The following is a 27,193-nucleotide window of genomic DNA, read 5'->3' as shown; positions in this document are numbered from 1 at the left end:
GAGATAGATGGGATTTGACCAAGATTATATGATCAGTAGACTTTAAGAGAGTGAGCCAACATAATATGGCTTTTGGTATTTTATTTGAAATGTAAGCCCCAAATACAGAGCCAAATGTAATTTTTGGTTGCCCGTGCTGTGGCTTCCCTTTATTTGAATGGATAATAAAGAGTTGACTGTATTTTCACATAGTACTGGAAAGAAGAAAGAAAGTTTTCTTAATGTTTTTATGATTTTTTTATTAAAGGAGTTTTGCTGATTCATAAGCTGCTACCAATATTCGGTTTTATATGTCTTTTTCCCTTTTTTTCTATCATGTAATAGGTTTTAATTTATATAGAACTATCAGAAAAGTGTGGGCCAAAAGCTTCTTTAAAAACAAGGCAAAAACTTGACATTGCATATATTGTTAACTGAAAATCTGTGTATATTTTACTGCCTGCTTTACCTTTCTGATTCAGGTGAAGTATTTGATTACTTAGTTGCCCATGGAAGAATGAAAGAAAAAGAGGCCCGTGCAAAATTTAGGCAGGTATGGAAAGTAGTTTTCAACTTTTATTTGCTGATATTTTTAGTGATGTACAATGGACAGTATCACAAACCAGAATTCAGAGTACATGGTACTTTAAAAAGAAAAATTCATACTTTCTTTTTTAAGATGGAAAACTGAAAAAGAAATTTGTAAAGTAGTTATAATTGGTTATTTTCAGATCATCATAAATAGTAAAATGTTTATAGTTGAGACTCTTATTAATAACTCTTTGATAGTCTTGGAAGTAGAGACCTAGAGTGAGATAGAAAATAAATACTTAAACATTTATCCAGGAATTATTATTTAGTATTATTAGCTTTATGTGTACAACATAACTGTGTACTGTTTAAAAAGGTTTTTGTATTTTTTTAAGTAATTAAAGATATCTTGCTTTTGGAACTCCTATTTTTGTAGGTTTAAAGACTATGATCAATTTTATTTAGTCGAGTAGGGAAGGAACCTTGCCAGTGTGAAGAATATGGTAAGATATTGGTATTTCCAGGTCGACTTGATTATGATTTGTTACATAAATGATAAAGTAAGAAAAAGCAATTTAAGTTCATCTAAGCTTTTGTTTCTAATTTTTAGGAATGAAGTAATTAAAATTAGCACACTTTAAAAATTACTGTAGCAATGTCAGATTAATAAATTGTAAATTGTTCATAAAATTTACTGAAGTAAAGTTTCAACAGATAACTTACTATATGCCAAACTTTGCCTTAGTGAATTTAAAATATTCATTTAAAAATAGTTCAGTATCTCTTCTGTAAGCGTGATTCTGCAATTAAAGTGATCCTGTAATCAGTAAGATTGGGTCATACTAATATGAAATGTTCCACTGTGAGATTTTTGCATATATGTTAACATGTAAACAATTATAGAAGTCCTGAAGAAGACGGGAGGAAAATACCTTTTTGACTATTTCTTTGACATAGCACTCTCTGAATTGATCATGGAGTGAGTTTATTTTGGGAAACATCTATTATTAATATCTGACAGAATCATTACTTTTTGGAACACAATATATAAAATGCTTTAGACCAAAGATATATACAGCCATTCATTATATTTGAAATGGATCTTAGAAGCATTTGACTTAAAATAGCTGAATCTAAAGACAGGTGGTAATGAGGAAGCAACATTGAGAAGCTGAACAGCGATCAGCCACATACTGTTAAATTCTTTTCTATGCTGGGTTGCAAGTCCAGGTTTACTTAAGTAAAGAACCACAATCATCACTTCAAATGTCGTTGTTCTCTCCATCTCAGTCACTCTAGCTTTAGTAGCCAACTAGGAAGAAAATTCCAATTGACATTAGATATTTCCATTGAAATCTAAATCGGTATTTGAAGGACTGTCACTGCTTACTCTTCTTTTTAGTTGGTTGGTTTTATTTATTTATTTATTATTAAAAACACACTGGTCGAAAATTTTACTAGGTACTATATGGAATTAGAGAATGTGAAAAAGCCTGTTGTTTTAAAGAGCTTACTCCTCTTTACTGACAGGTGTAAGCAGGATAGGAGGCTGGGACACAGATATTTTCATAAAGATCCAAGTAATTATTAAGTGGCTCTTTTTTTTTTTTAATGCAATCTGGATTACTTTGAAATGAGATCAGAGGTTGAATATGAAATGAATTCTATTTAAAATGTAAAACAATGGAAGTTTAAAAAATAATTCTCTATTATAAATATTAAATATATTTTACTATCTATATGTGTTCCCCCCAAATTAAATAGGTAACCAACTCACATTTTTAAAAACAATGAAAACACACACACAATTTTGTAGTTATTTGTCAAAAAGTTGTTTTTGTTTTTATATTTATTTTTGCCAAGTTTATTTTTCTTTATAGGTTTAATTAAAACTCTAGTTAATGTATATTTATTTTATTTTTATTTGCTCTGTATTTCATGCAATTACTTTTAAGAGTTTAACAGTGAGGGGGAACATACTATATTAGTAAGGGTGTATACACACCTATACATGTATGTCCTTGACTCTACCATGAAGTATAGCAAAAATACTACGACAGTTGAGGACCAATTTAGCAGCGATTGCTCCTACAGTACCTCTGCATTCCCTTAAGAGTTGAAGGCCTACAAGAAAATCACAATGTTGATTTAGCCTTCCCAATATCAAAGCTACGACTTGAAGCTTGGGAATTCCTGACCCACTTATAAATAATTGCAAAGCAAACCCCACAATTGCACCTCATGGCAAAACGTTGACATGTCTTATTTTAGGGTCAGTGCGGGACTGATTGTCAGTCATGTTTTTGAGATCTGTAACAAAAGGATCATAAAGAAGTTCGTACATTGCATTTGTGGAGGTACAGAAGGTTTTGAGATGGGAAGGTCTGGCCATAGATTAATGCAGTAAAACTTGGATTTGTGGATGGGGATTCTTAATGTGAGTGAGTCAGAAGCCAGAGCTTCTTTCATTGTAGAAATTGTATCCTACTAGATCAGTGTGGTGGTATTATAAATTATCTTTCCCTTCTTAAGTCTTTAAGACGCAGGAGATTGTTATTCCAGAAGTGCCTATAGAACTACTTTCATAGAAACTATCCTAAGGTGAAGTTCATGTTTGGTAACCAAATCATTCTCTGTAGCATGCCTTCTTTGCTGTATCAAGAGAAGGTGACTTGAAAAACATAATGCTATCAGCACAGTTCTGTCATCTGTGATATAAAAATAGCCTTATAGTATGAATGTCCTATGGCCTATATGATATAGTCAGTAAGTTGAATTAATATTTACATATAAATGCATATCTTAACTAATGAACATATTTTGGTGAAAATTGGATATTACAATTTGAAGCATATTGCTTAAGAAAATGAATGCTGCATATTACTTGTAGGGTTCTGCTGTATTTGGGGGACTCACACTTCAAATTGATTATGATCATTCATAGTTGTTCTGCTCAAAAATATTTCATGGTTCTGTAGCACCTGCTTAGTTTGGAATTCAGAGACTTTTACCAACTTGTCTATCGAGGTTTAACTCCCAGTATTAGCATCTTCCAACCTACTTTTCAGATACATTGTGTTGCCTCCACAGTAGGCATTTCACCCCCTTACCCCCTACATCCCCATCTCCAAGCCTCCACATTTTAAAATATTTGTCCTTCATGTTGGCTTAGATCAAATGTTAGTATCACCAATCAATTGGAAATTATTCTTTATTTTTATGATTCCCTTGCTTCTTTGTACCTCTGCTTCTATGATTCTGCCTTGTTATATATATAGTTACTCATATACATATTTTTTCCTCCTAATCAGACTGTAAACTCCTTAAGGGCAGGGTGCACATATAGTGTTCATTTTTGTGTTCCCCTTGCAACTAGCACATTTTCTTGCACATAGCAGGTACTCAATAAACTGTTGGATCAAACTGAGTTTAATAGAATTACATCTTACTCATTGTATGTTGATTTTGTTTTGAATTCATGTCTTCTCTGTCTTTGAACCATTTTAATATGCGTTAGAATAATTTTATAATACTGAAATATCAGCTTCACTTGTACTACTTCAAAGTTTGTTTTTTTTTCCTAACCAATATCCTATTAGCGTGGTCATACTTCACATCACCCTTAGACTTTAAAAATCTCATTTCTGTTCCCATTTGTAAATGCCTAACCAATACTCAACATTCAGACCGTGTTTACATTTAACTGACTCCACAGACCTGAATGTTCTGCTGCGCTAAAATGACCATACATATATGTATAAAGTAACTCTTACCTGATTGCTATCAGATAGTTTCCATTTCTGTATTTTATGTAATAAAAGTATATAACTATCATAGAATTGCTTATAACCTATTTCTCACTTGTATCTTTGGCCCTTAAGCCATTGGGTTCTTTCCTGGTTAGCAGTTATCCCCAAAGAGCCCTAGGTAATAGAAATTAAGACTGCATACAGAATCTGGTTACAAGGGTAGAATACTTTGCCCAGCTGAATTAGTGACAGGTTAAAAATTAAATTTCATTTTTATCCCTTTTGTTTTGAAACTTAGGTTTCCTTTTAAGGCTCAAAAATTTTCCCTTTGCTTTGTAATATATGAACAGACAAAAATACAGTATTGCTAAATGCCCTGTTGATAAATTCTTAAGTCAGTTGACCTCCCTGAGAAACATGCCTTGAGCACATTTAATGTAATTCCTAAAATAAGAGTTTTGCATTTTGAACTTGAGCCAACTATCTTGAAATGCTGATTCATGTGTGCCAAAATTCTTATTCCAACAGTGGAGTAAATCATTTGACCCAAAACTATGAAGTATACATTTGATTGTGTAAACAGAGAAATATAACAACCTATAGGAAAAATCTTCAGGCACTCTGATAAATATTTAGTATATTTTAGCAAGAGAACACTACTTTTCCACATTGTCTGAATTTAAAAGTGAAAATTTTATCACTTTAGTACATATGGTTTTCTGAACTAAAGGAGTAGTGAAATTACTAAATGTAACTTTGAAATCCAAGCTAGTAAGTTCTCTAATTGGAATAATAATTGGGAAAAATGGATGCTTTTACTATAATAATTTTGAATCTTTTATCCAAATATTTATTTCAGATTGTATCTGCTGTACAATATTGTCATCAAAAGTGCATTGTTCACCGTGATCTTAAGGTAAGCAACTGGTTTTATAACAAAAATTTCTTATTATTAACAGATATTTGATACTGTCAGAGCTATCTTTTTGATTGCATGATTGTGCCAGACATTATAGAAGAAAATTAGTTTTTATTTAATTTTTACAGCAGCTTTTTAATAAAAGGCAGTATTTTCTTTCTTTTTTTAAAATTGAAGTATAGTTGGTTTACAGTATCATGTTTGAGGTATACAGTGATTCAGTTATATATTATACATATTTTTTTTTTCAGGTTCTTTCCCATTATAGGTTATTACAAGACATCGAATGTAGTTACCTGTGCTATACAGGAAATCCTTTTTGCTTATCTGTTTTATCTATGGTACTTTGTACCTGGTAATCCCATACTCCTAATTTATCCCTCCCCTCTTCCTCTTCCCTTTGGTAACCATTTGTTTGTTTTCTGTGTCTATGGGTCTGTTTCTATTTTGTATATAGATTCATTTGTATTATTTTTAGATTCCACATATAAATGATATTATATAATATTTGGGTTTCTTTGTCTGACTTCCTTCAGTTAGTATGATATTCTCTAGTCCATCCATATTGCTGCAAATGGCATTATTTTGATCCTTTTTATGGTGAAGTAATATTCCATTGTGCATGTACACACACAGACACCCTGCATCTTCTTAAGCCAGTTATCTGTTGATGGGCACATGAATTGTTTCTGTGTCTTGGCTGTTGTAAATAGTGCTGTTATGAACATTGGTGTGCGTGTATCTTTTCAAATTGAGTTCTTGTGTTTTCTGGATATATGCCCAAGAGTGGGATTGCTGGGTAATGTGGTAGCTCTATTTTTTAGTTTTTTAAGGAACCTCCTTACTCTTCTCCATAGCCGGTGCACCAATTTACATTCCCACCAACAGTGTAGGAGGGTTCTCTTTTCTTCACACCCTTTTAAGCATTTATTAATTGTAGACTTTTTGATAATAGCCATTCTGCCCATAGTGAAGTAGTAACCTCATTGTGCTTTTGCTATATATTTATATACATTTTTCTAATAATTAGCATTGTTGAGCATCTTTTCATGTGCTTGTTGGCCATCGTGTATGTCTTTGGAGAAGTGACTGTTTAGGTTGTCTGCCCATTTTTTGATTGACCTGTTGGTTTTTTGTATTATTGAGTTGTATGAGCTGTTGATATATTTTGAGTGTTAACCCCTTGTTAATAAAAAGTTAAAAAATTTGCAAATAGTTTCTCCCATTCCTTGATTCTCTTTTCGTTTTCTTCATGGTTTCCTTTGCTGTGCAAAAGCTTTGAAGTTTGATAAGGTCTCTTTTATTTATTTTTGCTTTTATATCTTTTGCCTGAGGGAATAAACTTAACTAAAGGAGGTAAAAGACCTATATGCATCTACAACACTGAAAACTGTAAAATATTGATAAAGGAAATTGAAGATGATCCAAAGAAATGGAAAGATACCCCATATCTTGGATTGGAAGAATTAATATTGGTAAAATGCCACACTCCTCAAAGCAATCTACAAATGTAACGTAATTTCTAGGAAAACTTCCATGACAGTTTTCACAGAACTAGAACAAATAATCCTCAAATTTATATGGTACCACAGAAGACCTAGAATTGCCAAAGCAATCTTGAGACTAAAGAACAAAGCTGGAGACACAGCCCTCCCAGACTTCAGATGATAACCACAAAGTTACAGTAATCAAAACAGCTTAGTATTGGCATAAAAGCAGACACATAGATCAGTGGAACAGAATCAAGAGCCCAGCCTATAACCAATTAATCTATGTCAAAGACAAAGGAGGCAAGAGTATACAGTGGAGAAAAGACAGTCTCTTCATCAAGTGGTGTTGGGAAAGCTTGACAGCTACATTTAAGTCAATGAAATTAGACCACTCTCTCACACTATATACAAAAACAAACTCCAAATGGTTTGAAGATCTAAATACAAGGCATGACACCATAAAACTCCTAGAAGAGAACTGAGGCAAAATACTCTGACATAAATCATAGGACTATTTTCTTAAAAGGCAGTATTTTCACTGAGCAAATGAAGATAATGTGGATGAGAGGTTTTCTAGCAGAGGATTTGATTCTGTTAATTAGCTTCTCTTAATACATAAATGTGAAACTTTGTCCCTAATTAAAAATGCCTGAGGCCCCATTCCATCAGAAGTAAGGTCAGGGTACAAATCCAGCTTTGTCTGATGTAAGAGCCAGTGCTCATCCTTACATTGAAATTCAGAGAAATATTAGGAAAATTTTAAATGTTTTTATGAATCCCTGGTGACTTAGTTGGTAAATAATACGCCTGCAATGCAGGAGGGCCTGGGTTTGATCCCTGATTTGGGAAGATTCACTGGAGAAGGCAATGACTACCTGCTCTAGTATTCTTGTCCAGAATTACATGGACAGAGGACCTTGGCAGACTACAGTGCATGCGGTCTCAAAAGAGTCAGACACGACTGAGCGACTAACACTATTACTACTATGAATATCAAATGCATGTGATTAGTATAAACTGGCATACTTTAGACTAAGGTATGTGTGATAGTCAAGAAATGATGGTGCAATGAACATGGGAGGGCAGATACCTCTTGGAGGAACTGATTTCATTTTCTTTAGGTAGACCGAGAAGACAGATGGCTGGGTCATGTGGTAGTGCTAGTTTCAGCTTTCGAAGAACCTCTATACTGTTTCATAGAATTGCTATGCCTATTTACAGCCTTCCCAACAGAACACAGTGTTCTAGCTCCTCACATTATTGGTGACACTTATCTTTTATTTTTTTCATATAGCTATATCCAGTTGTGAGATAATACCTCATTGTGGTTTTGATTTGCATTTCTCTGATGATTAGTGATGTTGAGCAACTTCATATACCTGTTGACTGTATGTCTTCTTTGGTAAAATGTCTATGTAGATGTTTTGCCAATTTTTTAATCTGGTTGTTTGGTTTTTTAGTTATTGAGTCACATGAGTCTCTTACATATTTTAAATATTAACCCCTTTCAAATATGTGGTTTGCAAATATTTTCTCTTATTCTGTATGTTTTCTTTTCATTTTGTTGATGGTTTCCTTTGCTGTGCAGAAGCTTCTTAGTTTGATATAGTCTCACTTGTTTATGTTTGCTTTGGTTGCCTGAGCTTTTGATATATAATCCAAAAAGTTAATAATTGGTAACTTCCCTGGTGGTCCAGTGGTTAAAACTCCAAGGTTCCAATGCAAGGGGCACAGGTTGGATCCCTAGTCAGGGAACTAAGATCTCACATGCTGTGCAGTATGACCCCACCCCCCGAAAGTTAGTAATACTGTATTAAGTACTGGAAGTTTGCTTAGAGAGTAGATTTCAGGTGTTCCCATCATTAATACCCCAAAAAAAGGTAACTGTGAGGAAATATGTTAATTAACTTTAGTAATCATTTCACTATGTGTATGTATATCAAATTATCATGTTCAGTTCAGTCACTCAGTCGTGTCCGACTCTCTGCGACCTCATGAACTGCAGCACACCAGGCCTCCCTGTCCATCACCAACTCCAGGAGTCCACCCAAACCCATGTCCATTGAGTCAGTGATGTCATCCAACCATCTCATCCTCTGTCATCCCCTTCTCCTGCCCTCAATCTTTCCCAGCATCAGGGTCTTTTCAAATGAGTCAGCTTTTCACATCAGGTGGCCAAAGTATTGGAGTTTCAACTTCAGCCATCAGTCCCTCCAGTGAACACCCAGGACTGATCTTTAGGGTGGACTGGTTGGATCTCCTTGCAGTCCAAGGGACTCTCTAGAGTCTTCTCCAGCACCACAGTTCAAAAGCATCAATTCTTCGGCACTCAGCTTTCTTTATAGTCCAGCTTACATCCATATGTGACCACTGGAAAAACCATAGCCTAGACTAGACGGACCTTTGTTGGCAAAGTAATGTCTCTGCTTTTTAATATGCTGTCTAGGTTGGTCATAATTTTCCTTCCAAGGAGTAAGCATCTTTTAATTTCATGGCTGCAGTCAATATCTGCAGTGATTTTGGAGCCCAGAAAAATAAAGTCAGCCACTATTTCCACTTTTTCCCTATCTATTTGCCATGAAGTGATGGGACCAGATGCCATGGTCTTAGTTTTCTGAATGTTGAGCTTTAAGCCAACTTTTTCACTCTCCTCTTTCACTTTCATCAAGAGGCTCTTTAGCTCTTCTTCACTTTCTGCCATAAGGGTGGTGTCATCTGCATATCTGAGGTTATTGATACTTCTCTTAAATTATGTTTTTTTATTAAAAATAATTTTAAAAAAAGAAAGAAATGGTTGTGGCCAAATTGATTTTTTTAAAAATAAAAGTAAAAAGTTCATCGTCTAAAAAAGTTTTTTTCCCCCCTTTTCTCTTTTTTTCCAAATTTAATTTGCATGTTCCTTATCTCGGAGTCTTTTTTTTTTTAAACTTCTTTTCCCATTGCCTATGTCAGTTACTCACAGTAATTTGTGTTATATTTGAATATACTGTCCTAAATAGTTGTTTGAAGTCTAGCACTGTATTTTGCTCCATTTTTCTGAGGTTATAGAGTTTCTCCTGCTTCAAATATTTCTATTTCTCAGTTGCTTCCCTCAGCCTTTTAAAGGGAAATCACTGCTGCAAAGAAAGAGAAAGAGGAGAGCTATTTATTTCCCTGCCTGTGTGTTTGATTCCTAGTTTGTTGTCTCATTTCTTAAATGGAATATATCTGCCAAAAAAAAAAAAAAAATTCATCACCTTGTGATTCTCCAGTCCTGTGGAGGGAGTTTCCTGTGTGCACTTGGAAGGAAACCTCAAAACCCTCTCCAGCTCTCCTCTTCTGGGGCAGCCTTGGGTACTTTGCTGTCTATCCAGACATCTTTAGAGAGACTGAGCTAAGTCTAGCTTGCTCCCAGAATGCCACAGAAATTTACAATCACCAGACCCTTACATCAGAACATCAAAGCAACCTGGTTTTGTGACACAGTCCATAAAGTTTTGATCTAATATAAATCTTACAAATCTGTGTGCTGTTAAAATATACCACATTTTTTGCATATTTTTGGAATTATCTGTATCTTTATTTTCTGAAACAGGATGAAAACAAATATCCTAAACTAGTATTTCTTAAGAAAAGAAGGAGGTAAGGGAAGGAAGATATATGATGGGCTGACTGCTGAGCTCTGCTGACTGTTAGACCCTTAAGTGGTGTAGAGAACTCTGGATTTGTTTTAGTCAAGTTTTACTCCATTTTGTAACCTGATAAAACACGTCTACAAACTAAGTGATAACTTTGTTAGTCTGTCAGTTTAGCATAGAATGAAACAAAATGTGTACAAAAGCAAGTCCTTTATTAAATTATTTGCATGTATAAAAGGTACATTTAAATGTTTTTCATTAAATGGTTTTAATTCAGGAATATTTTAGAAAACCTGTTTTTCAAAACATAGGGAGAAATCTCTTCTTTCTATCATAATAAACCTCCAGTAAAAGAATCTAGTTTTAGAAAATTAAAAAGAGGCTTAAAACAGGTAAGACCTAATGGAGGCTAATGTTGTATTGCTTTCCTTTACTGGAAGGATAGAACTTTGTTGAGGATGCATTTTGCAAGAGAGGACAAGGAATGAATTCATTAGTCATGGAACCCCTGACTTGCTCTAACCAGTGATACTCTATTCAAACAGAGCATATTTGGGTAAATTGGTTGGTTTAACCCCATAGCATATTAGTGTTTTGTTGACTTATGTTCTTTAGAATAGGTCATATTAAGGTACAATTCCAGGATGTTTCTTACCATAAGGAAGAAAATTAGGCTTAAAATGATCTCTGGGAGAAAACAGTTTTTAAATAACCTTTCTTAAACAGTTACACACATGTGCATACTGAGTTGCTTCAGTTGTATCCAACTCTTTGCAACCCTATGGACTGTAGCCTGCCCGGCTTCTCTGTCCATGGGATTCTCCAGGCAAGGATACTGGAGTGGGTTGCCATGCCTTCCTCCAGGGGATCTTCCCAACCCAGGGATTGAACCTGCATCTCTTACATCTCCTGCATTGGCAAGTGGGTTCTTTACAACTAGCACCACCTGGGAAGCCCAAAGAGTTACATATATGCATATAAATGAAACCTTCCTGTATAGTGTTAAAATTCAGTCTTTGTCCTGGTTGTTCAGTTGTTCAGTCATGTCTGACTCTTTGCAACCCCATGGACTGCAGCACGCCAGGCTTCCTGTCCATTAGCAACTCCTGGAGCTTACTCAAACTCATGACCATCGAGTCAGCGATGCTATTCAACCATCTCATCCTCTGTCGTCCCCTTCTCCTCCTGTTTTCAGTCTTTCCTACCATCAGGGTCTTTTCCAATGAATCAGTTCTTTGTGTCAGGTGGCCCAAGTATTGGAGTTTCAGCTTTAGCATCAGTCCTTCCAGTGAATATTCAGGGTTGATTTCCTTTAGAATTGACTGGTTTGACCTCCTTACAGTAGAAGGGACTTTGAAGAGTCTTCTCCAGCACCACAGTTTGAAAGCATCAGTTCTTCAGCACTCAGCCTTCTCTCTGGTCCAACTCTCACATCTGTCCATGATTACTGGAAAAGCCATAGCTTTGACTCTATGGACCTTTGTTGGCAAAGTGATGTCTTTGCTTTTTAATACTCACTCTGGGTTTGTCATAGCTTTCCTTCCAGGCATCTTTTACTTTCATGGCTGCAGTCACCGTCTGCAGTGATTTTGCAGTCCAAGAAAATAAAGTCTGTCGTGGTTTCCATTTTTATACACCGTCTGTTTGCCATGAAGTGATAGTGTTAAAATTCAGTCGTATAGATGTAATTCTGAACAATCAGACGTTGGAGTACTCTGCTCGGCTTCTCAGTTGGACGTTATATTTAAAAACGAAAGACAAGAAATGGGAGACTGAGACCGACGTATATACGCTACTGCGTGTAGAATAGGTGACTAAAGAGAGCCTCCCGCGCCGCGCAGAGACGCCTCCTGAGTGCTCTGTGGGCCTGACTGGGGTGGAAATCCGGAAAAGGGCAGACAGGTGTATGCGTGTAAACGAGTCACTTTGCTCTACAGCAACGCTGACACAGAACTGTAAAGCAACTAAACTCCAGTGAGAATTAATAACAAACTTTAAAAAAGAAAAAGTAACTGTGTGGTAATAGATGTGTTAATTAACTAGATTATGGTCATCATTTCACAATGTATAGGTTTATTAAATTATCACTTTGTATACCCTTTTAAAGAGTAATGCTGTAAAGCCTAAATATATTCAGTTTTTGTCGGTCATACCTCAGTGAAGCTTGGAAAAAGTTTTTAAGTAATAAAAAATTCACATAACCTTAAAAAGAGAGACAAGAATACATGTTTAAGATCTGAACAATTATAATGAACATTTTATTTTGTGTAGGCTCTTTACATTGTCCTTTTTATTATTTTCTTCTTAGGCTGAAAACCTTCTCCTTGATGCTGATATGAATATTAAAATTGCTGACTTTGGTTTTAGTAATGAATTTACAGTCGGGAACAAGTTGGACACATTTTGTGGAAGCCCACCTTATGCCGCTCCTGAGCTTTTCCAAGGGAAGAAGTATGACGGGCCTGAAGTAGACGTGTGGAGCCTCGGCGTCATTCTCTACACGTTAGTCAGTGGCTCCTTGCCTTTTGATGGCCAAAATTTAAAGGTATTGGCTAAATTCGCTATTAATGTTCTATCCCCAATCACGATGATTTCATCAGCCAGCAATAAATGCTTTCTTTTGCTTTCTAAGGAACTGCGGGAGCGGGTCTTACGAGGGAAGTATCGTATTCCCTTCTACATGTCCACAGACTGTGAAAACCTTTTGAAGAAATTATTAGTGCTGAATCCAATTAAGAGAGGCAGCTTAGAGGTAAGTAATTTTTTCCACCCTATGTTTAAAATTTGACAATTAAAATATTTGAGAAACTGACCCGTGTTTTTTTAGGAAAATTGCCAGATCATCTCATTTGTCTTTTGTTCAAACTAGAGAAGGTCACATGATGCTTTCACTACTCAAAAGTTGTGCAGTGGGTTTCTCTAGAGACTCTTATTTCTTCTTCATCCTGCAATGAAGTATTCAAACAACATCAAAATAGGGATAAGATTGACTTAGTTGAAGAAGGAAAACCTAGCCTCTGTCAGAAATTGCTTGGTCCAATATAGAAACCTTGTATTTACGAAGTACAAATATTTCAAGGATGAAAGAAGATAGTGAAATTTGAATCCAGTGAATACTCCACGACTGTATCTGATAGTAAAAAATTCCGTAGAACCCTCTCAATGTCAGTACAAAAAATTTCATATATTTAATAACTAGAACATGTTGGAAAACAAGTATTTCATTTCTTACCACACTGTTTTGTTGCCTATATACATTCCACATATGTGAGATATTTATAATAATAGATGCTAGTATAAAAGTATTAAGTATATTGCACCCACTGATGTCAGAGGCTCATGTAACCAAAAAGGTATAACATCTTTTCCTTCTGGTGCTGTAATCTGAACAACTTATTAAGTATTTTGCCCATCTGTTTTTAAGAATATTTTCACCTGTACTAAAGTAATTTCAGAGATTCAGCGTGTGTTGTTCTCTAGTACTTTTTTGTCTTCATTTATTTGCCTTAGTAGATAGGGTAGGAAATTCAGAGAATTAACCTCATGTAAACTGTACTTTTTTAGTGTAGCAATGGGGCTTTCTGGCACGGACTCCATGCTGGTTAGGAGGCAGCCTTATAGTGAGCATCCCTGTGTACAGAGCTCTCAGGTTAGTTTGGGCTTTGTGACTTTATTACCACAGTACTATTCACTGAAAGATGCAGTATGTCTGGATGGAAGTTAAGGGATGGTGACTTCCACTGGGAAGTTAAATGCTTTATATCAGTGAATCAATCATCAGATGTTTTTTACTGAATTATTTAAATGTGATCAGTTCCTATAATTTTTTTGTTTTTTTTTTTTCCCTTTGGGGGTCAAATGACATGTTAATAATGTTTTAATAGATAAATCAATGCTGTAAAAAAGCCCACTTTTCATATTACTGCTCTTCTAAACTTACTTTCAAACATTATAATACAAAATTAAGTGAAATAGTTAAAATTGTGGACACTCATCAGTTCTAAAATTTTATAGGGACAAAAACTTCTCTTAATCCTGCTCTGTGACCCGTTTTTATCACTGGAGTCAAGTTTATATGCATGTCACTAAATAAAAAAATCTCCAGAGTTGAGGCATCAGTTCAGCTAATCAGCAGAGCAAAAAGACCAGCAAAATTTATTTAAGGGGAATAGATGTTAAAATCTCTATGTACAGTTGATAAGATGTACTTGATGTCTTAACGATGATTCATTTGCAATAATAGTCAAATATTTAACTCTTTTATCCTTAACATTAAAATGTGAAGGATTAAAGTATTAGAATTCTCTGAGTAGAATTAAATTATTATTATGAAAACATTTGCTCATCAGAAGTTCAACTTGATGTATTTGAGTATAGTCTGGAACCTCCTGTTTCAGGTTATCAAAACTGTTTTCCAGCCATGGAACCAGGAGTCTACATTGGAAATGCTACCATAATATTGCAAATATCACTATACAAAGGCTGTTCTGCTTCACAATTCGCAGAGCTGACTTTCCAGAGAAACCTGATACCAACTTAAATAAAAGATTTTTTATACAAAATCTTAAGAAACTCCCTTAGAAATAACAAGGATGTTAAAAATTGTATTAGTCTTCACTTTTATTTTCATATGAACTTTATTGTCAACTTTGCTATTTAAAATCTATGAACTTTTAAAAACAGCCATTTTCAAAACACCAGTCTACAGTAGGTAAACAAATTTTTATACAGTAATGTTTTCATGTCATATTGCATTCTTTTTTATTTTTAACTTAAACATTTATAGTTTGTACTCTTTGCTTTATCATGAGAATGACCTCCTTCCCTTTATGTATCAAAGTTTAACTGTTTTCTTGCTTGTTGCATATTTTAACTGTTTTCATTGTTTTTGCTAGAATTAATGTAATAAACTTTTTTCCTTTGGGATCTATGCTTAGATAGACACTCCAAGCCCATAGTTACTGAGTCGGAAGGTAAAGCAGTCTGCCAGGTCCTTTGTATCATTGCCAAAGGATTGTATGTGACCTAAAGCACTTGAGGGTATCTGTTCTCCACAGCTTGTTTCTGTATTGGATAGAATAATTTCTAGTAATTGATGTCTTTGTGGTAGTAATACGGTCATAATCGCCTTAATTTGTGTTTCTTTCATTAGAGATAACGCTCAGTGTTTTTAATGAATAGGTTAAGGGTGCTTATTCGCGTCTAAGCTCTCTGTGTCCCTTTAGCTGCTTGACTAAAAGAGTCTGGTTAATCAGCTTTGTAGACTTATATCAACTTTGTACATTTTGATATTAAATATTTCCCAAGTCCCATTTTTTTTAATGGAACTTGATTTTTTTTTCAGTGTTATTTGAGTATCATGAATTACTGAGTAAACTCTAGTCTTTCCTGACTATATAATTTGCTAATATTAAAATTTGATTTAAAGAATCTTGATTCAAGTAATCTGCTTATTGTCTTATTAAACTTCTTATTTAACTTACACACCTTCCTGTTGCTTCTTAGATATGACTATGTATTTCTCAGGGCCTTATAAGTTATGTGCCTTAATCCTCCATGAGAAAAAAATTAATGAAACTGATTTCATATTATCCTTGCTTGACCTTTGGTTGTTTCTAGATCTGAATAGTTATATACCTTTCTTGGGCTGTGTATATGAATGCTTTCAGCTCTTCCTAATTGGGACCATAATGGGAGAGACAGGATCACACGTGATTTTAAAAGGATTTGTGTTTCATGCTGTGCACTGTTTTTTTCCCCCTATTAGAATATTGGTATGTCTGAATTTTTTTTTTTCTTAGAAAGAAGCCGAAAAACTCATCTGCTGTCTCATCTTTGTATATTTTCTTTAATTTTTCCAGTCCTTAACCAAAATGTTTAAAATAATAACAGTTTGAGCCTAAAGCAAAGCCCTTCCTTACTGCTTTTTCTCTGTCATTTTTAGTCCTCAAGAAGTATTTTCCTACTTTTAACATCTTTTTCAGCTGCTGCTAAGATAATCTTAAAAATTTTGCTTGTGTTTGCCTAGTACAAATGGTAGTAAAGCAAAAAACAACAATAATAACCATTTTTGAAATGAAAATTTCTGAGTACAAATTCAGATGCATATGGGGTATACTTTACAAAGGCTAAAACGATTTAAGAAAAAGTATTGTCATCTGGCCAATCTAAAGTCTGTAGTCTTTTAATGTGTGGACCTATGTGTAGGGTTTTTATTTCTATTGTTAATTTGTTTAATTCTTCATAATTCATCTGTGTCCATTATTTTGCTAGAGTTTCTCATCAAGTAGTCATCTCTGTTCACTGGCAGTGATGGCTAAAGTAAACTTTGTTCAGTTTTGGAGTCTTGTTTGTCCTCTTGTTTCTTGTGTTGAGGTATCTCAAATGAAATCTGAAATGGATTAGTTTGTTCACCTGGTCTAGTGCAGTGTATTGGCCATTGAACAGTAGCTCCCTGTTGCTCCTTCCTCCTAACGCAGGCAAACAACGTTCTACTTCCTGTTACTATGAGTTTTGTTTAAAACAATCCTTTATATAAGTAGATCCTTTATTTAAAGGATCTTATAAGTAGATCCTTTATATAAGTAGAATCATGCAGTGTTTGCTTTCCTGTGATTGGCTATTTTTTCTTAACAGTCTCCTCAGAGTTCATCCACATTATAGCATATGGCAGAATTCCCTTCTTTTCTAAGGCTAACACTTCACTGTATGTGCATATCACATTTTCTTTATCCATCAGACGTTTAGATTATTTCTACATCTTGGCTATTGTGAATAATGTTGCAGTGAATATGGGTATGAAATATCTCTTCAAGATCCTGTTTTCAGTTATTTTGGATATATACCTAGAAATGGGATTGCTGGATCAGATAGTTGTTCCATTTTTAGTATATTAAGGAGCCTCCATACTGTTTACTATAGTAACAATACCATTTTACAGTCATACCAACAGTGCACAAGGGTTTCAGTGTCTTCATATTCTCACCAACACTTGTTATTTTCTTTCTTTTTTTTTTTTTGACAGTTGTCATCCTAACAAATATGAGGTGATATCTCACTGTGATTTTGATTTTCCTGATGATCAGTAATGTTGAGCCTCTTATCACATGCTTATTGGCTACTTGAATATATGCTTTGGAGATATACCTATACAGGTCCTTTGCCCATTTTTTATTTTGAGCAATTTTTTGTTGTTATGGAGTTATAGGAGTTGTTTATATGTTCTGGATATTAACCCCTTATGTGATGTATGGTTTGCCAATAGTTTCCTTGTTCCATAGACTGCCTCTCCCAGGTTGCCTTTTAATAGCCCAGGGTTGACAGTTGTTTCAGTGTTGGCTTAAATTTGACTCTGGTAATGCACACCAGTGCCTGTTTTCACACTGATTCTTAATAATTCCTAGTTCTAGACTTAAATCTTAACTGTCCTCTCTTCCCATATTCTCTAAGCTATCATCATTGACTAACCCTGATTTCCATTTCCTATGATCTCTTCTTTCCTAATGTTTTAGTGAGAATTCTAAAATATAGCAGATGATTTTAAAATCAGCGCGGTATATATTTGGTAGAAGACCAAGAGAAAAATATCTCCATCATTCTTAACTGTAAAAATACGACACAGAAGTTAAAATCAGTAGGTTTTTGTGTTAAAATTTTCAAATGAGAAAATACTCCTTTTAGAGGAATATAGGCAGCAGGCAGTGTATTTTGAGTCAGTTCATTTGGTGAGTGTGCAGGATGATGGATATAGTTGTCATAAGATGTATTAATACAAGTATGTCTCAGGCCTATACCTTCTGTTGGCCTGCTAATTAAACTAGAAACAGTAACTTTAGTTTGAAAATGTCACATGATTCTTGTTAATTAAACTAGCAAATTTCACACATACTGAAAAAAGAGCTAATATAAGTGGTTGAATGTCCTGATTGGCCAAACATAATGTAGAGTTTATTTCCTAGCAAATAATGAAAGATCGGTGGATGAATGTTGGTCATGAAGAAGAAGAACTAAAGCCATATGCTGAGCCTGAACCAGATTTCAATGACACAAAAAGAATAGGTAAGCATTTAAGTATTGTGAGAGGTGCTGTCCCTAGGCTATAAGTCAGAGTCCTTTAGTCTACCAAAATTGTGTTTAAAATGTAAATTGGAAGGAGTTTTTATTTGAAAAATGCTTACATTATCATCTTTTCTTTCTGCAGATACACACCAAACATTGCAAAATTCAAGTTCCTTATTTTGTTCTCATGTATTGTAATCTAAAGCAATTGTTGGCAACAGTGATATAAAAATGGAAACAATGTAAATAAGCCTCATCCTTTTCTTTCAACAGTTCCTAACAAGAGGAATGACTGATTTAAGAATCAGCACTGTTCAGACTGATAAATATCAGCAAAATATAGCACGTATTTTAACCAAAAATATAGAGGCAGTGAGTTAGCGGGAGGAGCACTTTGGTCCCCTCTTGGTTTCCCACTAATTCAGCAGGGTCCATCCTCCACACCCAGTCAGTGAGTGCCGCTTCCAGCCTACTCCCTCTTCCTTCTCAAAGCCATCAGAAACTCAGAGCTGAGTGATCTCGGCTATGCTCCTGTCTTGCTTGAGGGCAGAACAGCAAAGGAGGAGCATTTGAGGGAGTTAGAAATCTGATCAGAACTGTGGAATTCAAGCCTTCCAAAGAATCAACCTGCCTACAGTTCAGAAACCAAATTTGTCAAGTGTTGAGAGAAACCGCTCCATGAGTGCCTGAGTATGTGTTGCAAGAGAGAGAAGATACTCTGTGTATGTCACAGACAGATGCTATGTCTATCTGGACAAAGGAACTCAGCTCAAGAATGTGCTAGGCAGAAATGGAGTAGGCTTGGGAATATATTGACTCATGAGAGAGTTTCTGCCTGAAAAACTGGGGATGTACAGTATCTAACTACATAGAATCTGTATATTAGTAGATCAGAAGTTTTTACATTAAAGTTACACTTTAAAATGTTAGAACTTAGTTTTCATATCTAATGTGGACAAACTTGCCCATTTTTGTTGGTTTGTTTAATAAAATACACTCATTTTCAGAAATTTTGCATTTTGTTTTTTATTTCTAGATATCATGATCACCATGGGTTTTGTACGAGATGAGATAAATGATGCCTTAATAAATCAGAAATATGATGAAGTCATGGCTACTTATATTCTGCTAGGTAGAAAACCTCCTGAAGTAAGTTTTTCACCTTTTCAGATTAATGTGAATTATTTTTTAAGCTAAGTTACAGCTTAAGTATAGATATAATATTAGCAAATATATTCTAGGTGGTATGAAAAAAAATATAAAAACACTAACATTCTTATTTATTAGAATTCAAAATTCACAGTGCTAAGTTACGAACTAATCTTATTTCTCTGAACACGAAGCGATTGTTTGGAAAGAGTAGGCAGTGTCTTGCTTAGCTCTGAGAGGCCCCGTTCAGTCTGGTCCTTGAGAACAGCATCCCCCAAAAGGAAGAGCCTTCCAAAGGCAGCATGGTTATTCCCGGTGCACAGAACACCAGTAACTGAAACAAAGGGACATAACAGTGTTTAAAACAAAATACAGGTGGGAACCCAGGAAAGGGTCATTTTGTGATATGTTTTGCCTTGTAGAGTGTCAAGTGTTTTTATACATCAACTGGGAATTCTCAAGGCAAGTCGAGATCTATAGTAGGTAGAGAGAGAGTAAAGAAGTCACTATGCCAGTGGTTATTGAACCATAAAAGCAAATGATCCTTTGGGCCAGCAAATACTAAGGTATAAATTGAGAGTCAAGAATAGCCCAGAGCTTTGACAGTTGGTGGGAGGCATTTTGTAAAATAGGATTAAATTATTTATAAGTAGATAATAACTATTAGTGAATCAGTACATTCAGCTGACATTTATTGAACCTGCTTTGTACCAGAAATCATGCTACATACTGGAATAGAAAGATTAGAAGGTCTCTGCTCGCAGGTTGCTCTCAGTGTGGAGGGGAGGGAATCAGTCCATAGTGTGGTACGGTGTGGGAAATGCTCTGAGGAGAGGGTGCACAGGAAACTCTGGGATGTAAGAGGACAGACGCCCACAACAAGCCAAGGCATGTAAGAGGTAGAATTAACAGTATTTGATAACCTGTTGGAAATGACTTGTAGCGTAGGTGACTGGTTATGTAAGACGTATTTGTCAAGACAGGAAAAGAGTGAATCTCGGGGACGATGGGAGGTTTGTTCAGTTTGGGGTGGTTGAATTTGAACTTCCTGTTGGTTGGAGCTTTTCAGTAGTCATTTGGATATAAAGATCTGGATCTGAAGGGAATGAGTTGAATAGCATTAATTCCCAGTAATGTGCCAGGAACTGTTTTAAGGGCTTTACTTTTTTAATTCATCTAATCCTCTCAACAACCCTACCAGGTAGGTACTGTCATAGCAGAGGAAAGGGGTCTTCAGTAGAAATGCTAAGAGCCGGGGCAATGGTGTCAGAGAAGCCAAGCCAAGAGAATTTTAAGAAGTGGGAAATAGTATAAATGATTATTTCTAAAGACCTTGACCTGTTTTTACTTGTATTTTAGATTTTACTCCTGAGATCTTTAATTTTCCTATTAATTTAAATTTTATAAGCATACAACCTAGCCCATGCATGAATTAAAATGAAGTTTGAATTGCATTGATATAAATTAGTAAAACTACTATAAGTAGTAAGAGCCTGAGCTTTGGAGCCAGAGTCATTGGATTTGAACTCCCACCCGTCCCCTCCCCTAGCACAGCCACTAACAAGCTGTGTGACTTAGGCAATTTACTTAATTTCTCTGTGCTTCAATTTCCTGGTCTATAAAACGAGGATGTAATTGTACCTACCTCTTAGCGTCACTGAAAGAGTTTAAATGAATCAATACTTCTCAAGTCCTCAGAACACTTTCTGGCACATTACTATGTCCTTTGTGTTAGCTGTTGTCTTTTAAAGTGTTCATTATCAGTACTACTCTGCTCTTTATCGTTAGCAGCTTTGCGTATTAGATTTCCCATTAGAAAGCCAGTGATTCAGTAAGAAGTTACTGGCAACAAAATACTTTTGTGTTACAGAGAGGATAGTGTATCAATCCCCAGTTTACCATGCTTAGTTCTAAGTTGATATAATTTCTGAGTCACAGCCAGTAAAACTCATTTTTGTTTTGTGAATGTGGTGGAGAAAGCCAAACAAAACAAAAAATGTGTGTGTGTATGAAGTAAAAATTTTAGGTCTCATCCCAAGTTTGAATCCCAGCAATACCTGAATTCAAATCCCAAAGATGTCTCTTAAATCTCTTAACCTCAATTTTTACATCTAAAAAGTAAAGGTTAATAGATCATAGGTTTGCTGTAATGATTAAAGAAAGTAACACATATAGAAAGTTTAGCATGGTAGCTGAGTGAGTGAAGTCGCTCAGTTGTGTCCAGCTCTTTGCGACCCCATGGACTGTAGCCTACCAGGCTCCTCAGTCCATGGGATTTTCCAGGCAAGAGTACTGGAGTGGGTTGCCATTTCCTTCTCCAGGGAATCTTCCTGACCTAGTGATCAAACCCAGTCTTACCATCTGAGCCACCAGGGAAGTCCTCCAGCATGGCAGCTAGTATATAATAACAATTCAAGAATTGGTAGCTGTTATTTGGACCCAGAAGACCCAAAGCCATTTGCTCAAGATAACAGAAGATGACACATTCTTGTGGAAGGATGTTCTAGCTGGTCCTCTCCCTTCCTGTTTGCCAAGTTTCAGTCCTGTATCCAAACTTCATTTTCTTATTTCTGATTGCTCCTTGTATGACTTGGGATAAATTGGAAGACTGAGAGTGTATTATGTTTCTATGAACTTTTTTTGTTTTAAAATGCTGGCTGTCTTTCTTCTTCTTATAGTTTGAAGGTGGCGAATCGTTATCCAGTGGAAACTTGTGTCAGAGGTCCCGGCCCAGCAGTGACTTAAACAACAGCACCCTACAGTCCCCTGCTCACCTGAAGGTCCAGCGGAGCATCTCAGCAAACCAGAAGCAGCGACGCTTTAGTGATCATGGTGGGGGAGAGTCAAATAAGTTCAAAGACAGACCAAGTCTGCCCAAACTTGCATTTTTTGTTAAGCATTATGTTGTTCACATTTTTATGTCCTTGTGTCATCCCCAGTTATCACAGATTTTTTTTTCCATTTATTTTTATTAGTTGGAGGCTAATTACTTTACAATATTGTAGTGGTTTTTGTCATACATTGACATGAATCAGCCATGGATTTACATGATTTCCCCATCCTGATCCCCCCTCCCACCTCCCTCTCTACTTGATCCCTCTGGGTCTTCCCAGTGCACCAGGCCCGAGCACTTGTCTCATGCATCCCCCCTGGGCTGGTGATCTGTTTCACCCTAGATAATATACATGTTTTGATGCTATTCTCTCGAAACATCGCACCCTCGCCTTCTTCTGCAGAGTCCAAAAGTCTTTTCTGTACATCTGTGTCTCTTTTTCTGTTTTGCATATAGGGTTATCGTTACCATCTTTCTAAATTCCATATATATGCGTTAGTATACTGTATTGGTCTTTATCTTTCTGGCTTACTTCACTCTGTATGATGGGCTCCAGTTTCATCCGTCTCATTAGAACTGATTCAAATGAATTCTTTTTAATGGCTGAGTAATATTCCATGGTGTATATGTACCACAGCTTCCTTATCCATTCACCTGCTGATGGGCATCTAGGTTGCTTCCATGTCCTGGCTATTATAAACAGTGCTGCGATGAACATTGGGGTGCACGTGTCTCTTTCAGATCTGGTTTCCTCAGTGTGTATGCCCAGAAGTGGGATTGCTGGGTCATATGGCAGTTCTATTTCCAGTTTTTTAAGAAATCTCCATACTGTTCTCCATAGTGGCTGTACTAGTTTGCATTCCCACCAACAGTGTAAGAGGGTTCCCTTTTCTCCACACCCTCTCCAGCATTTATTGCTTGTAGACTTTTGGATAGCAGGCATCCTGACTGGCGTGTAATGGTACCTCATTGTGGTTTTGATTTGCATTTCTCTGATAATGAGTGATGTTGAGCATCTTTTCATGTGTTTGTTAGCCATCTGTATGTCTTCTTTGGAGAAATGTCTGTTTAGTTCTTTGGCCCATTTTTTGATTGGGTCATTTATTTTCCTGGAATTGAGCTTCAGGAGTTGCTTGTATATTTTTGAGATTAATCCTTTGTCTGTTTCTTCATTTGCTATTATTTTCTCCCAATCTGAGGGCTGTCTTTTCACCTTGCTTATAGTTTCCTTTGTAGTGCAAAAGCTTTTAAGTTTCATTAGGTCCCATTTGTTTAGTTTTGTTTTTATTTCCAATATTCTGGGAGGTGGGTCATAGAGGATCCTGCTGTGATTTATGTCGGAGAGTGTTTTGCCTGTGTTCTCCTCTAGGAGTTTTATAGTTTCTGGTCTTACATTTAGATCTTTAATCCATTTTGAGTTTATTTTTGTGTATGGTGTTAGAAAGTGTTCTAGTTTCATTCTTTTACAAGTGGTTGACCAGTTTTCCCAGCACCACTTGTTAAAGAGGTTGTCTTTTTTCCATTGTATATCCTTGCCTCCTTTGTCAAAGATAAGGTGTCCATAGGTTGTGGATTTATCTCTGGGCTTTCTATTCTGTTCCATTGATCTATATTTCTGTCTTTGTGCCAGTACCATACTGTCTTGATGACTGTGGCTTTGTAGTAGAGCCTGAAGTCAGGCAGGTTGATTCCTCCAGTTCCATTCTTCTTTCTCAAGATTACTTTGGCTATTTGAGGTTTTTTGTATTTCCATACAAATTGTGAAATTATTTGTTCTAGATCTGTGAAAAATACCGTTGGTAGCTTGATAGGGATTGCATTGAATCTATAGATTGCTTTGGGTAGAATAGCCATTTTGACAATATTGATTCTTCTAATCCATGAGCATGGTATGTTTCTCCATCTGTTTGTGTCCTCTTTGATTTCTTTCATCAGTGTTTTATAGTTTTCTATGTATAGGTCTTTTGTTTCTTTAGGTAGATACACTCCTAAGTATTTTATCCTTTTTGTTGCAATGGTGAATGGTATTGTTTCCTTAATTTCTCTTTCTGTTTCCTCATTGTTAGTGTATAGGAATGCAAGGGATTTCTGTGTGTTAATTTTATATCTTGCAACTTCACTATATTCATTGATTAGCTCTAGTAATTTTCTGGTAGAGTCTTTAGGGTTTTCTATGTAGAGGATCATGTCGTCTGCAAACAGCGAGAGTTTCACTTCTTCTTCTCCTATCTGGATTCCTTTTACTTCTTTTTCTGCTCTGATTGCTGTGGCCAAAACTTCCAACACTATGTTGAATAGTAGTGGTGAGAGTGGGCACCCTTGTCTTGTTCCCTGATTTTAGGGGAAATGCTTTCAATTTTTACCATTGAGGGTAACGCTTGCTGTGGGTTTGTCGTATATAGCTTTTATTATGTTGAGGTATGTTCCTTCTATTCCTGCTTTCTGGAGAGTTTTAATCATAAAAGGATGTTGAATTTTGTCAAAGGCTTTTTCTGCATCTGTTGAGATAATCATATGGTTTTTATCTTTCAATTTGTTAATGTGGTGTATTACATTGATTGATTTGTGGATATTAAAGAATCCTTGCTTTCCTGGGATAAAGCCCACTTGGTCATGATGTATGATTTTTTTTAATATGTTGTTGGATTCTGTTTGCTAGAATTTTGTTAAGGATTTTTGCATATATGTTCATCAGTGATATTGGCCTGTAGTTTTCTTTTTGGGGGGCCTCTTTGTCTGGTTTTGGAATTAGGGTGATGGTGGCCTCACAGAATGAGTTTGGAGGTTTACCTTCTTTTGCAATTTTCTGGAAGAGTTTGAGTAAGATAGGTGTTAGCTCATCTCTAAATTTTTGGTAGAATTCAGCTGTGAAGCCATCTGGTCCTGGGCTTTTGTTTGCTGGAAGATTTCTGATTACAGTTTCGATTTCCTTGCTTGTGATGGGTCTGTTAAGATCTTCTATTTCTTTGTGGCTCAGTTTTGGAAAGTTATACTTTTCTAAGAATTTGTCCATTTCTTCCAAGTTGTCCATTTTATTGGCATAGAGCTGCTGGTAGTAGCCTCTTATGATCCTTTGTGTTTCAGTGTTGTCTGTTGTGATATCTCTCTTTTCATTTCTAATTTTGTTAATTTGGTTCTTCTCCTTTTGTTTCTTACTGAGTCTTGCTAACGGGTTGTCAATTTTGCTTATTTTTTCAAAAAAACAGCTTTTAGCTTTGTTGATTTTTGCTATGGTCTCTTTAGTTTCTTTTGCATTTGTTTCTGCCCTAATTTTTAAGATTTCTTTCCTTCTACTAACCCTAGGGTTCTTCATTTCTTCCTTCTCTAGTTGCTTTAGGTGTAGAGTTAGGTTATTTATTTGACTTTTTTCTTGTTTCTTGAGGTAAGCCTGTACTGCTATGAACCTTCCCCTTAGCACTGTTTTTACAGTGTCCCATAGGTTTTGGGTTGTTGTGTTTTCATTTTCATTCATTTCTATGCATATTTTGATTTCTTTTTTGATTTCTTCTATGATTTGTTGGTTATTCAGTGTTATTTAGCCTCCATATGTTTGAATTTTTAACAATTTTTTTCCTGTAATTGAGATCTAATCTTACTGCACTGTGGTCAGAAAAGATGACTGGAATGATTTCAATTTTTTTGAATTTACCAAGGCTAGATTTATGGCCCAGGATGTGATCTATTCTGGAGAAGGTTCCATGTGCACTTGAGAAAAAGGTTAAGTTGATTGTTTTGGGGTGAAATGTCCTATAGATATCAATTAAGTCTAGCTGGTCCATTGTGTCATTTAAAGTTTGTGTTTCCTTGTTAATTTTCTGTTTAGTTGATCTATCCATAGTTGTGAGTGGGGTATTAAAGTCTCCCACTATTATTGTGTTACTATTAATTTCCTCTTTCATACTCGTTAGCATTTGCCTTCCATATTGTGGTGCTCCTATGTTGGGTGCATATATATTTATAATTGCTATGTCTTCTTCTTGGATTGATCCTTTGATCATTATGTAGTGTCCCTCTTTGTCTCTTTTCACAGCCTTTATTTGAAAGTCTATTTTATCTGATATGAGTATTGCGACTCCTGCTTTCTTTTGGTCTCCGTTTGCGTGAAATATTTTTTTCCAGCCCTTCACTTTCAGTCTGTATGTGTCCCTTGTTTTGAGGTGGGTCTCTTGTAGACAGCATATATAGATGTCTCGTTTTTGTATCCATTCAGCCAGTCTTTGTCTTTTGGTTGGGGCATTCAACCCATTTACATTTAAGGTAATTATTGATAGGTATGGTCCCGTTGCCATTTACTTTGTTGTTTTGGGTTCACCTTTATACAACCTTTCTGTGTTTCCTGTCTAGAGAAGATCCTTTAGCATTTGTTGAAGAGCTGGTTTGGTGATGCTGAATTCTCTCAGCTTTTGCTTGTCTGTAAAGCTTTTGAATTCTCCTTCATATCTGAGTGAGATCCTTGCTGGGTACAGTAATCTAGGTTGTAGGTTATTCTCTTTCATTACTTGAAGTATGTCCTGCCATTCCTTTCTGGCCTGAAGGGTTTCTATTGATAGATCAGCTGTTATCCTTATGGGAATCCCTTTGTGTGTTGTTTGTTGTTTCTCCCTTGCTGCTTTTAATATTTGTTCTCTGTGTTTGATCTTTGTTAATTTGATTAACATGTGTCTTGGGGTGTTTCACCTTGGGTTTATCCTGTTTGGGACTCTCTGGGTTTCTTGGACTTGGGTAGCTATTTCCTTCCCCATTTTAGGGAAGTTTTCAGCTGTTATCTCCTCGAGTATTTTCTCATGGCCTTTCTTTTTGTCTTCTTCTTCTGGGACTCCTATGATTCGAATGTTGGGGTATTTCACATTGTCCCAGAGGTCCCTGAG

At 35.8% G+C, this 27,193-nt stretch overlaps 1 protein-coding gene across 5 annotated transcripts in view; it reads left to right on the top strand.

Moving 5' to 3' along the window:
* The window catches only part of MARK1 (microtubule affinity regulating kinase 1), a 139,554-nt gene that overhangs the window by 89,715 nt on the left and 22,646 nt on the right, over positions 1–27,193 (top strand). For all 5 annotated transcript variants that reach the window (XM_043484584.1, XM_043484585.1, XM_043484586.1 and 2 more), the window contains exons 6-12: positions 462–532; positions 5,119–5,175; positions 12,594–12,830; positions 12,918–13,037; positions 18,244–18,343; positions 19,380–19,492; positions 22,171–22,324. In XM_043484584.1, coding sequence (XP_043340519.1) covers positions 462–532; positions 5,119–5,175; positions 12,594–12,830; positions 12,918–13,037; positions 18,244–18,343; positions 19,380–19,492; positions 22,171–22,324 — 852 coding nt within the window. The remainder of the gene's footprint in view (positions 1–461; positions 533–5,118; positions 5,176–12,593; positions 12,831–12,917; positions 13,038–18,243; positions 18,344–19,379; positions 19,493–22,170; positions 22,325–27,193) is intronic.

Source organism: Cervus canadensis, chromosome 13, assembly GCF_019320065.1.
Source record: "Cervus canadensis isolate Bull #8, Minnesota chromosome 13, ASM1932006v1, whole genome shotgun sequence".
Taxonomy (NCBI): domain Eukaryota; kingdom Metazoa; phylum Chordata; class Mammalia; order Artiodactyla; family Cervidae; genus Cervus; species Cervus canadensis.
This window is presented reverse-complemented; position numbering and strand designations above follow the sequence as displayed.